The sequence below is a fragment of the Prunus persica genome, chromosome G6, assembly GCF_000346465.2.
Source record: "Prunus persica cultivar Lovell chromosome G6, Prunus_persica_NCBIv2, whole genome shotgun sequence".
Classification (NCBI taxonomy): Eukaryota; Viridiplantae; Streptophyta; class Magnoliopsida; order Rosales; family Rosaceae; genus Prunus; species Prunus persica.
This window is the reverse complement of record NC_034014.1, coordinates 10830384-10843509: the sequence shown is the minus strand read 5'-3', so window position 1 is coordinate 10843509 and position 13126 is coordinate 10830384. Positions and strand designations below refer to the sequence as shown.

The window sequence follows — 13126 nt, the reverse complement described above, 5'->3', positions numbered from 1 at the left end:
GTAGGACATATTATTTGATTTTGTAGCGCGGAGCGATATGAGAGAGACTCTCTGGAGGGGAAAAGAGGACAAAGGAACTAGGGCTCGATTAGGACTCAAAAATTTGGGGATCTGGAAAACAAGAAAGAGAAAAAGGCGTAGAAAGGAGAAGAGGAAGAGTCGAAAGATTCGATTGGAGGACCATCTCAAAAGGTGCCAAATATCTCAAGTCGGTCTCGACTTGCTCAAGGTTCTTCTTTCAGAAAGGATACAATCATGGAAACGTGTATGGAAATGCAAAATTCTTGGATCGAAAAGGACAACAGGGCACAGAATTGCGGTGGTGAAGAACTCGATGGCGTCGATTGCTCCCCTCGAGGACGTTTCAGATGGCTTCTATTGGGGAAGGATCTTAATATCCTATTTTTATTATTGTGTAAAAGTGGTTAATTATTACTCTTGCATAATTAAGCTAATGGAAACTCAATCTAATGGCCAGGATTACATGGAGAACACCAATAGCCAGTTTTACATGATAAACCAATTGAGTCATGAGGCGTGCTCTGCTACAATGTGGAGATTTCAAGATTTGGGGGAAGCTCCTTCTTTCTCACTTGCAAGCATTTGCATGCATTGGTGGTTGATTGTTTGGGTTAATCATTACCTCATGCATTCATTCCTTATTTATACTGGTATGTGGAGATGTTTTGTTATATGCTTCAAACACTTCCTTTGTTCCTACGACCTCTGCTTTAAGCTGTGTTTTTGTATCAATATGAATCCCCAATTTGCTATTAGCTCCTCTCGAACTAGGTCTCGTAGCACCAGTCCTAGATCCCCCTTGATACCAGGAGGACCCCTCCTCATGAACCTTCCAGAATTCACAAGGGCCGTTTTACCATCACCATGGAAAACAATGAAACTAGGGTATCTACCACTGCGCTGGCTTCTAAGGTGCAGAGTCATTACGAAGCTTTCTGTCTTGTTGGGAAAGTTTTTGGCGTTCCTATTCCTGGGAGGGCCATTAGGAATATACTGAAAAGTGATTGGAAAGACCTGCAAGAAGAAGTCTCTGTCAATCACATTGGTAGAGATTGGTATAAGATTGAAATTGGAGCTGTGGAGGATGTAGAGTTTGTTCTTAAACACAGACCTTGGTTTGTCCAAGGTCAAATTTTTGCGTTGCAAAGTTGGAGACCTGACTTCTCTCCTTTCCATGCAGCTGTTGAGTCCATTGTCTGTTGGGCGAGAATTCCTTTCTTGCCGTTACACTATAAGGACCCTGAAGTTTTAAGTGATTTGGTCTCCATCCTTGGGACCCCAATTTGCATTGACCAAGCTTCCATGGTGGGAAAACAGAGTATGTTTGTTCGGGTTTGCTTGGAAGTGGATTTAACCAAGACCTTGAAAAGGTGTCTCATTCTTGGAGATGAACTAAAAGAAACTCGTATTTATATTAGTTATGAAGCTCTGTTTGCGATATGTTTTTATTGCAGCCAGAAAAAAGAGCCGAGTCATGATTGCCTTGTCAAAATCTCTAACAAAAATTATCTCCAAGTGGAGAGACTAAACAATGAACCTAGTTTCTTCCCTAAGGATTTGGTGCTGGACGAGGATGTTCGTAGGAATCTGCAAGATGATGTAATCCTTGTGTTTCCTCAACCGATTACGGTTGACGATATCCACAAGAATGAGAATAGTGAAGAGGTTGAGGAAGACAATCTACAGAATACTGAGGAAAAAGAGGTGGGCTGGACAGTGGTGTCGAGTCGCAAAAGGAAAGGTAAATGAGCTATGAGGGATGGTAGAACCTTCAAGGAAGTGGCGAGAAGGATTAGAATTACTGATGAGAGCTCTGCTCCGATTCCTAAAGTCTTTTTTAAGGATGACGGGCCTAGTAGGATAGATAAGGGTAAGATAGTGGTGTCGGATCCGAGCCTTTCTCTGGAGGAGCATAGCTCTTCTAATGCTAAGGCTTTTAAGAGCCCTAAGAAGAGAGCTAGAGAGCTCTTTGAAGAAGCACCGGAGGAGTCAGAACCTAGTGTTGAAATTCTGGGGGTTTTTCACCCTTCTAACCGCGAAGACTTCAACCCCAATCCATGAAGATTTTAGTCTGGAATAGCCGAGGCAGTGCCTAGCGTGGCTTTATTCTCCAAACTCTGTTTTATATCAGTACTCTTTGCTTAGATGTTTTGTGCATTTTAGATTCCAGAGCCTCTCGTGATCAAGCTGATCGCTTGGTCCAGAGGCTGGGTTTTAATTGTAGTTTTTGTATCCTCTCTGTTGGGCAATGTGGGGGGATTATTTTGATGTGGAATCCTGCTATCTTTAATATAAGTATTTTGAATTATCATTAGCGTTATATTAACTGTGAGTTACAAGATATAACTACCAATAAGAGCTGGACTACAACTTTCATCTATGCTTACCCTCAAAAAGCCAAACAGAGCAATCTTTGGAGAGAAATTGTGTCTTTAAAACCAACAAATAATCACCCTTGGCTCATGCTAGATGATTTTAATAGTATTTGTTCTATGAATGAAAAGGTGGGTGGTTCTCTTGAAACCTCTCAGGCCATGAGAAATTTCAATAAGTTTATAGATGACTATGAAGTTGTTTCCTTGGCTGCTACTGGTGTCCCTTTTACTTGGTGTAATGGGCATCATGACAACACCATTATTTACGAAAGACTAGACTGTGCTCTTACCAACCCAGATTGGATGAGACTTCTCCCTCATTCTGAGCTCCAAAACCTGCCTATTGTGAGGTCTGACCATGGTCCAATTTTCCTTAAGTGTAATCAAATCTCTAGGAGAATCCCTAAAGCTTTTAAGTTTGAAGCCATGTGGCTTGCCCATAAGGATTTTGACCAAGTTGTTTCATAGGTTTGGAATTGCTCTTATGTCGGAAATGCTGCCCAGCAGATCCAAACTTGCTGTAATACTTTAAACACCAACTTAAAAATTGGAATAGAAGTGTGTTTGGAGACCTTTTTCATAAGCTCAGGATCACCCAAGAAAACTTAGTCTTAATTCAAGAGCAATTGGCTCAAAATCCCTATGACCCTTTTTTGTTATACAAAGACTTCAAATTGAACACTGAGTTAAAAAAATTTCTTGAACAGGAAGAGGTTTTCTATGCCCAAAAAGCTAGAGCCAACTAGCTCCAGTTGGGTGATAAAAATACTAAATACTTCCACACTCAAGCTCTTATTAGAAGAAAAAGAAATCAAATTCTTACAGTAAGGGATCTTAATGGTCTGTGGGTTGAAGGTGATATCCTTCCGGAAGCTTTCGTTCAAGCACGGCTGAGCAGCCCTCTAATCATCACTTGATGATGGACTTTCTCCGAGTAATTGAGCCTTGTGTCACCAGTTTAGATAATGAGAATCTCTTGGTTCCTGTCTCAGATTTAGAATTGGAGTGTGCTTTAAAGAGTATTGGTCCTCTTAAGGCGCCTGGGCCGAATGGTTTACAAGCTATCTTCTACCAGAAGTGTTGGGACAAGACTAAACATTTAATTAAATGTTTAGTCAATGATTTCCTTTCCGACAATATTTCCCTTCAGGACATCAACCATACCAACATTGCCCTCATTCCCAAAGTGGCCTCTCCAGAGTCTGTTAACCACTTTAGACCGATAAGCCTTTGCAATGTTTTCGTATAAGATTATCACTAAAATAATTGTTAGTCGGCTTAGGCCTGTCCTTGCGAAGTGCATGTCCAAAAACCAAGGAGCCTTTGCCCCTGGTAGATCCATATTTGACAATATTCTTATTGCGCATGAACTTTTCCATGATTTTAAACGTAAGAAAGGTTCTATGGGTGCTATGGCTATTAAAATTGACCTTGAAAAAGCTTATGATTTACTTGATTGGAAGTACATTAGAGGTTGCTTGAATCAGTTTGGTTTTAGCAATGATTGGTGTGATCGCATTATGAATTGTGTTTCAAGCACTTCTTTTTCCATGCTAATTAATGGTTCTCCTTATGGCCATTTTAAGGCTTCTAGAGGAATTTTTCAAGGAGATCCCCTATCCCCTTACATTTTTATTCTTTGCATGGAACCTTTTATAAGACATTTTAATTTACTTGCTCAGAATCCTAAAACTCATGTGGGTCTTCTCTCTTCTCAGGGAGGTGATCGGATCTCTAACCCGGTTTTTGCTGACGACTGTCTTATTTTTGCCAGGTCAACTGCTATGGCTGCCAGAAATATCAACTGCTTATTGGATAATTTTGCCAAAGTGTCAGGGCAGAGAATTAATCTTCATAAGTCCATTGTTTATTTTTCTGGTAATGTCCATTCTCAAGCTCGAAATGCTCTAAGCAACCTCTTGCAGATTCAGCATAAAACCACTCTTGGTCGCTACCTTGGCATACACAATAGCATTTTTTGGAAAGATCCTGTTAATGCCAAGATGATGATAGATAGAATTCGATCCAAATTTGCCGGCTGGAAGGCCCGAACTTTATCTAGGGCGTGGCGGCTCACTTTAATCAAGGCTAGTGTCACGGGTGTCCCCAACCACACTCTTTCGTGTTTCAAGTGCCCTAAAGAAGTCTGTAAGGAAATGAATTCCTGTTGTAGACGTTTCTTCTGGGGCAACAACATTAAAGTTCCCCCTGTGGCCTGGAAAGACATTTGCTTGCCTCCAAGTCTGGGAGGCCTTGGGGTCAAATCTGCAGCTCTTTTCAACAAAGCGGCTTTAGCAAAATTAGGTTGGATCTGTTTAACTGATTCTTCCAATTGGTGGGCTCAAATTATGTTGAAGAAGTACTTGAAGAATTAGAGTTTTCTTGTGACTGCTAAAAAGACTTCACATTCTTCGACTTGGAAAGCCATCCTTGAGGCGCGCTCTGTGCTTCACAAAGGTATAAGGTGGATTGTTGGTAATGGGCAATCCATTCCTTTCTGGACTGCTAATTGGGACTTTCCTTTTCCTTTGATAGATCTAATTCCTGTCTTCCTTAGAAATAATTTTAATTTAAATGTTAAAGTGTCTGACTTTATTCAAAATCAAGCTTGGAATTATGACAAGCTCTCTCAAGTGATTGATGATGATGTGATAGAAAAAATTCTGACCATTCCTTTGCCCTTTTATCCTCTCCAAGATAAGCTTATCTGGGGGCCTTCCCCTAATGGAAATTTTTCTATAAAGTCTGCTTACAATTTACAACTGCAGGATGAACAGAGTCACCCAAAAGCCCCCTAAGAAAATGTGGAGTTTAATCCTCCCCCCTAAAGTAAACTTTTTTCATGGCTTCTCATTCGGAAAAGACTGCAAGTTAGAAGCCGTCTCTACAAATTTTTACCTAATATCGATCCAGAATGCCCTCTGTGTAAGAATCATATGGAGACTATTAACCACTTATTCTTTGAGTGTCAGTTTGCAGTGAATATCTGGAGATGCATGTATTTTTTCCCTAACTATGCTCATCAGAATTTTGATAGCATTGAGTGGCTGGCTTCGCTACCTCATACCAAGGCTGCCGATGGCCCAAACATTCTTTCCAAAGCTCTTCTTTTATGCTGGCAGATCTGGGAAGCCAGGAACAACTGCATTTTTAAAGACATCGATCCTCATCCAGTTAGAGTACTAAATGTGGCTGGTCGCATTGGGCTAGATTACTGGAAAATTAACTCTTGCCCACCCCAGAAATCTACTGGAAAGGTTAACATCAAGTGGGAACCACCGCCGCTAGACTGGGTTAAAGTGAATTTTGATGGTTCGATGCGTGGTAATCTGGCTGCAACTGGTTTTGTGATTCGTGATTGGAATGGTAATGTTCGTTTAGCCGGCACTAAAAACTCTGGTCAAGTTTCCATTACAGTCGCAGAGTGTTTCGCTCTCCGGGATGGCCTGGCTCATGCTATTCATAAGGGTTGGCGAAAGATCTTTGTGGAAGGTGACTCAAAGCTTATCATTGATTGTGTTAATAATCTAGTTTCGGTTCCCTGGAGCATAAGTCTCCTTGTGCAAGACATTCGGTTGCTCAGTTTTTATTGTGAAGAGATTTCTTTTAAGCACATTTTTCGGGAGGCCAACTTTACTGCAGATGCTGTTGCTAGCTTAGGCCATAGTCTTACTCCGTCCCGATTGTGGGATAAGGGTCTTCCGTTAAGCTGTTCTGTTCCTTTCTATTTTGACTTGGTTAGGCATGCGTGCCCCCGTAGTTTCTAGTTGTAATTCTTTTTTTTTCCTATATAAAAAAAATATTTGATTTTGTTTTCAATTTTAATTTTTTAAATATAGAAAATATGAATTTACCATATTATCCTAATTTAATTAATAATTTCAATTCTTAATATTTGAATTAACCAAACATTATATATTTTGAATATTTCACCCTTCTCGGCATTTTGTCATATATATAGATAGATAGGTACAAGGCATTGTGGAGAGGGCACTTTACATGGGATTCGAATCGGTAAGGGGGAAGGGGAGGAGAGAAACTCTCATGTAAAGGGCTAACTTATCCACCCCTCGGTCACAACCTTTTTGATTTTGGACGAATTCTCTCACCACCTTATCTCCAATCAAAATCCAGCAGCCCTCTGCTTCCCTCATCAGTGCATTGCATTAGATATTCCTTAGCAAGATAGTTTTGATACCGTACACAGAAGCGGCCACAGACCACAGTCACAGGGAAAATGGGGACCCTTCTCAGGGTTGAGTGCTTCTCCTTCCCAAGAACTCTCCCAATCCGTAATCGTTTACTTCCCAATAGAAATCCATCTGTCTCAGCCCTAAGAACAAGCCCACCTCCTGGTAATCCCCTTAATCAAGTATATGTAATGTGACTTTTGAAACGCTTTCGTTTGGCAGTTTTTGTATGTCATGGGTTTTAGTTTTAATTTTAATTTTTTTTTAATTGCAGTGAGTGAACTTGCAGAAGAGGACATTCTGCAGGCGTTCTTTAAGGAAAGACAGTTGAATGGAGACCTTGTATCAAAAGTTTCAGATGTGTTTTGGCAGAAGGAATTTACGAAATCTGTTGTTGATGCTGATGATGTTGGCCGATTTGCTGACACTCCTCAACAAGCAGAGCAGGTACAGGACAACAAAGCTCTTTCATTCTTTCTTCACTGTAATTTAATGAATCAAGCTGCTTAAGATTAGTAAAAATTCCAAATTTGTAATTGATATGCATAAGTGTTGGGATGGTTTTCTTTTTGGTCAAACATAGCAATTCTGAATTCTAAATATGGATTCAAATTTATGTCCAATATGTGGTCCTAGCAAATGGGTTTCCTCAAAGCTTCCAGTAAGTGGCTCTTGCAGGAGGGTTTCATTAACTGAGTTTGATAACTTCATACTGGTGCTTTTAGTTTCTTTAGTTACAAAAGGAAAAGTTTTTATATGTGAATGCCTGAGGGAAAGTTAATGTAGTCCAGAGGTGCACACATTTTAATCGTTGAGGCTTAAACCTTGTGAGCATGGGTTTTAGATCATTGAATCAGTTGGAAAACAGGATGAACATAATGAAGGTGGGGGGGGGCCTTACTTTTTGCATTTTTTTTTTCTTGATAACTAATGGATTTGCTTCATCTGCTCAAGCAAGCATTACTATATCCAAGTGCTAAATCACATTGTATTTGTTTGTTTCAAATTTAAAATGCAAGTAATCAAATGTGTTCACTTTCTTTTTCTGATTTTTAATGGATGTACTTTTTTAGGTTGCAGAAAATGATACTGGTGGGTTTTTGAAATTGTCAAGAACCAATGAATGGGTACTAGGTGACATATCTGCACCAATAAATAAAAAAGCCATTGCTAAGGTATGCTTTCATTGGTTATCCTAACATTCTAATTTTTCTCTTATGCTTGCTTTCAGCACTTCCATTGTGACCAAAAAAAAAGGAAGAGAAAAGGGAAGATAATTTCAAAATTTGTTCAATCAAAATGGTGCCTTTACAAGGGGAGATTTGATATTTTTATCAGTTCTTACTTTACTTGTCTTAACAGGCCTTGCAGAATGACAGTGAAAGAAGAAAGAAACTCAACCTTCTTCAATATGAAGCTGTATGATACTTGAACCCAGAATTTTCCTTGTATTTTGTGCAAGTCAGTATGGGTTTTGTCTATATTCGTTCCACTATATACATAGTGGACATCCTTATAAGAGGCAAGCCATATATATATATATATATATATATATATATATATATATATGCAAATACATAGAAGTCAGTGTTTGCACTTCAACTAATGTATATGTTCACCATCTCTTTGAATAAATTCTAAGTTCATGTCTTCCATTTATACTGATCAATCAAGTAGATGTTATTGCCTCAAAATTATATCAGCATTATTGTTAGGCTGCTATTATTTCTCATATTATCATATTTTAAAAACTCAAAATTTAAAAGAAAAAAGAAAAAATTTTCCTCCCCTCTCTGGCCATGGCACACAGCCATAGCCTTTGGCTGTGGTGCGAGGATTCTAAGTGGAGGGGAAGGGAGGCCACATTTTTTTCTTCTTCTTGTTAAAATTAAATGAAAATGTTAAAATGATTACTGTGAATTCTGAGTGTGTGTCGAGCAAGTTAAGGGATACAAATAGAATTACCTTATTGTTAAGTCATAAATACTATTAGCAAGCTATCTATATGATTAATCTTTATCTATTTGTGATCTCAATATATTGCTCTATCAAATTTAAGCTTTTATGTGTCCAATCTAATATCAAATTAAACTATCAATTCTTGAGTCCTTAAGCCTTTTGTAGCCTAAAGCAATCTGTATGGTTGAAAAAACAACGGTTATTTGTTAGTTTGAATATTCTAGTAGAGTAAATGCTTTTTGTCCGAATGCATCAGCAACATGAGGACACCTTACTTAAGTATTGTAGTCAGTCATATCGCGTTCTATGTAAAGTCTACGTAGAGATATATCTCTAGTTTAGTTAATATTAGTCTCTATACTTTTACTTTAGGTTAACTATTGAGTATGCTTTCATGATGTTTGCCATAATACATTTCCCTATTGCATTTTATCTTCATCTATATGATAAATCTAAAATTATTTAGCCATTTGATTATCCACATTTTCGTTTTAGCTTTATCTAACAAATTACGTTTTTTAGCCATTAGATGATCAAACAACTTCCGATCTGGATGAATTTTTGCAGGGATAACCTTGAAGGATGATGTAAAATATAGATGGTTTCCGATCATTGAAATATATTGTGGGGTAGTCCTAAGAATATGTGTGCCCTTTTCTTACAATAAGGGGCATCCTTAATATAGAAAAACTATATATATATATATAAATATTATTAATATACATATACATATACATATATGTTTTTGCTGGTTTGCAGTTAACATTGGTGTGGCTTGATTTTTGGTGTCTTACAAAATAAGTGATGAATCTCTGTCCTTTCCTGCAGCTGCAGAGGGAACTAATGCTATTATCTGTTGGTATTGGAACCGCATGTACTGGGTATTGTTTAATAGCATTATCATTCCAGGTATACCTTTCAAGAAAAAACACACTGAAGTTTAAATGTAGTTTTATTGTTGCCACCATGCTTAGGAAAGGCTTTCATCAATTCTGGTAGGAGTGCTCCATTTAGTTGATGAAAAGAATGAATATTAATTAATTTCTGAGATATCACAATAATGGTGCTGACCCAAGTATTTGTGAAATTTTCTAGTCTCATAACTTATTTCTCCACAGTAGCTCTTTACTTTCAGTCACTTTTATGTTAAACTAGACGTTGGTGAATGTAGTATATGTTTCTACTGACTTGCAAGTCTACCGCACAGGCTGCTGTCAGTTATGCTACGGGAGTTATTTTCAGGTTTGTTGATACAACTTATTAGGTTGAGATTATTTCTCTAAAGCAATAGTTTATGCCGATAATCTAGACATAATTCTTGTTTTACTAAGTCTATGACAATTTACCAACACTTATGCCTTTTCTATTATGCTTTGGGTTATTGGTTCAGCTTTATGGCATGATAATATTTCAAAAATCTTGATTAAAATAATGGAAGGAAAGTTACTTAAGGTGTGCTGTTATTTTTACATTTATTTTTCATGAAAATTTTGACAAAGAATTGGTAAATACTTACCATAAGAAGACGTGTTCAGCTTGAATGAGTTGTTAATGCAGCTCCTTATGTTTTTTATTGTCTTGAAGAACTTATAGCCTATATCATTCTCAATGCAGTTGTTTGTACCTTAAACTCTTGTACCAGCAAGCAGACAATATATCCAGAGATGCAGTCCCTCAAATTTTCAGGCAGAGGAAGACCAAGAAGTACAATCAGAAACAACTTTGTATTCTTTCTTTTAGTAGTTGGTCTTATTCTTTTTGTTAAATATTCCTTGCACTTGGTTTGCTCAAACATACATTCATCCTCTCATCCAGAATTGGAATAAGAAGTGAGGATGTTGAGGATTTTCTAGAGAAGTCAATAAAGGGCTGTGGTATTGCTCTTTCATCTCCAAGGCTTGTAATACCAGCAGCAATATATGGATTGTGGATTCTGTCTCGTCAATATTTGGCCAGCGATCTCTTTGATTTCCAGGTAAACCTTGAAGCTATTCTTGTGTCAGGAAACTCTTTTCTGAAACCATGTACTTGACCATTCATAGAATGGCTGAAGAACTCATACTGGTGAAAGTTTATTTTCTTGTTGTTTACACTAATGCTTCTTCTTCACAGCTTGTGCCAGCTATGCTTGGGATGTTTGTCTATAAAGCTGCTGCTCTTTATCAAGTTTATAGAGATAATGAAGACTTACAGTTTATCTTTCCAGAAAATGAAGAAGGCTTGAAATGACTGAAACATTTGATCTTTTGCATTGTTCATAATTTAACAAGCAGAGTCAGATGCCTCGCAGAAATTTTGCCCCATAAGGTTACAAAAGTAGCTTTCCTTCGTCAGTACCTGTATTATATCCTGCATGTATGTATAGTCAAACAAGAGAAGCATCCTCAAGATTGAGATGAAGTAATGTGGTCTGAGCTGATGCCTGTTTGATTGATTGGTTCAGGTTAGTTTCTGAAAGTTAAGACTAGTAGCTACCTTATCCCTGTATCTCTAGTAAGATCTGTTCAAAAGCTAGTGGTTCATGGTTAATGAGTTTATCCTAAGGCAGGTGGCCTAAAACCTATTTTACAGTTTACAACAAATTGGCTGCTGTAAAACATAGTTGACCATTTTAAAAGATTGGCAATTTTGTTCTGAAGATCCGCTGTGATCTGCATTCCTGTAGTGTGATCTTTCAAAGTGATGCAGGAGCGTACTCGAGGCTTGCTGAGGCCTTGCTGGTCTACTGGTTATGTTCTTAGTTATTTCAAATAGGTGATGTGCCCGTCATGTGAGTTAAGTATTCTGAAGGGCTAGGATGAAATCGTTATTTGTGTAATCAACAGCTAGGATGCTGGGTTGTCGTAACCTTTGTTCGAGTACCATGTACAAGTCTTCGAATATAATAGAGTTGTTTTGGGCCACTCTTGCCCTGGAGATTCAAGGTTGGACAAGATAGAGGTCATGTTGGCAGTGGAAATCGAGCCTAACGTACAGAGAGGACAAAGATGGTATGATCAAAACCTAGTCACTGGCACTTGATTTAGGCGAGAAGAACCCCTTTAATGATATGCTGGAGACATAAATTAGTATGAATGGAGGACTGAAATAGAGGTTGATCTTTTAATGTTGGAGGAAAACTTGAAGTTGTTCATGCCCTTGGAAGGTGCATGCAGAAGATTATTTGCATTGGGAAGCTAAAGCCAGTTTGGAAAACTATTTTGAGTTGAAACACATGGCCGAAGAGAGGAAGGCAATGTTTGTGAAACTTAAAATGAGAGCATTGCATTGAATTCATGGGAACGTATTAAGGAGCAGTTGAGTGTGGCTTATAGCACAAGGCAGATACATTGTTTAATTTTTCATCAAGCAAAACATGGCTCATGTATATTGCAACATTTCACAATCCACACTTATGCAGCTCATCGATAAACAGACAACATATTTCAGCCTAAGGCTAAAAGACAAGCATCCACAACCAAAACCAGGGAGAGGCACAAACAAACACAAAATTCGAACCTGGTGGAGGCCTGCTATCATACAAACTGTTTTTGCCATCTCTTTGGTGCATAAGTCTTAGGCACCGTTTGCGTTTCAAAGCGACTACAAATTTAGCAAATTTATATTAGTGAATAATTTTATCACAAAATATAGACTTCAATTTACAATGCTTGGAAACTATGATGGTGGCAAAGATGGTCGCGTAAAAGATTAAACTTTGTTCCTCATACTCCAAGTCAAAGCGAAGCTGCATGAAGGGGAAGGCCATTGCTACAAAACTTGATACAAAGACTAGGTCATCTCCATCTACTATATAAAGGTGACTCTCCAACCCAAGAGGGATCGTCTGAAAGGGCAAGTCAACCCTACGACATCAATTTCACATTTCTTGAGATGTCTCAATATTATTTCTTAACTAGGATATGAGTTATGGGTTGTGAGGATTAAATACTTTGTACTTTGTTCTTTCTTTATTCAATAATGAAAACACCAAACACCTTCTTGGACGTAACCTAATTAAGGGTGAATCACTTGAATATCTCGTGCTGCTTGACTGTATGTTCTTATTCAATTTCTACTTACAAATTGCAATCCCTAAGCACTAAAACTTGCTTTGGAGGACGACCTACTTGGTTATGCTAAGTTTTAGTGCTTAGGGATTGCTTGATCTCAATCTTGACAAGTTGATCTAATCGTTGAACTAATTTCGAGCATCAACATAGTAGAGATTATTCTACCTAAGATCGAACAAGACTTTAGTCATCATCACATTTATATATTATTCTAATTATCCTTTCGCTTCCTCCTTTTAATAGAGCAATGTTGACTTGCTTGGTCACTCTAAGCACGCTATGAAAATTTTGCTTGCTTGGTCAATCAACAATGGACAACAAACCTAACTACATTTCTATACACATTTACTTCGATCTAACAAATCAGAGATAATTTAACATTGAAGTCAATACAACAATTGTTGGAATTGGCATAAAATCAATACGTGCCTAAACTAAAATAAGTATCAATGTAGGAAAAGGAAAGATGTAGGTTTTTGGGTTAGCTTGGACGCAAGCTAACATTGGCTTAATTTCCTAGTTTGATTAG

General features: G+C 37.9%; 1 protein-coding gene across 1 annotated transcript; it reads left to right on the top strand.

The window, feature by feature from the left end:
- On the top strand, window positions 6386-11185 carry LOC18772002. Its single transcript, XM_007207525.2, has 9 exons — window positions 6386-6751; window positions 6861-7033; window positions 7660-7761; window positions 7949-8005; window positions 9374-9454; window positions 9753-9787; window positions 10160-10249; window positions 10361-10520; window positions 10658-11185. Exons 1-9 carry the CDS (start codon window positions 6634-6636, stop codon window positions 10772-10774), a joined length of 933 nt encoding a protein of 310 aa, XP_007207587.2. The 5' UTR covers window positions 6386-6633; the 3' UTR covers window positions 10775-11185.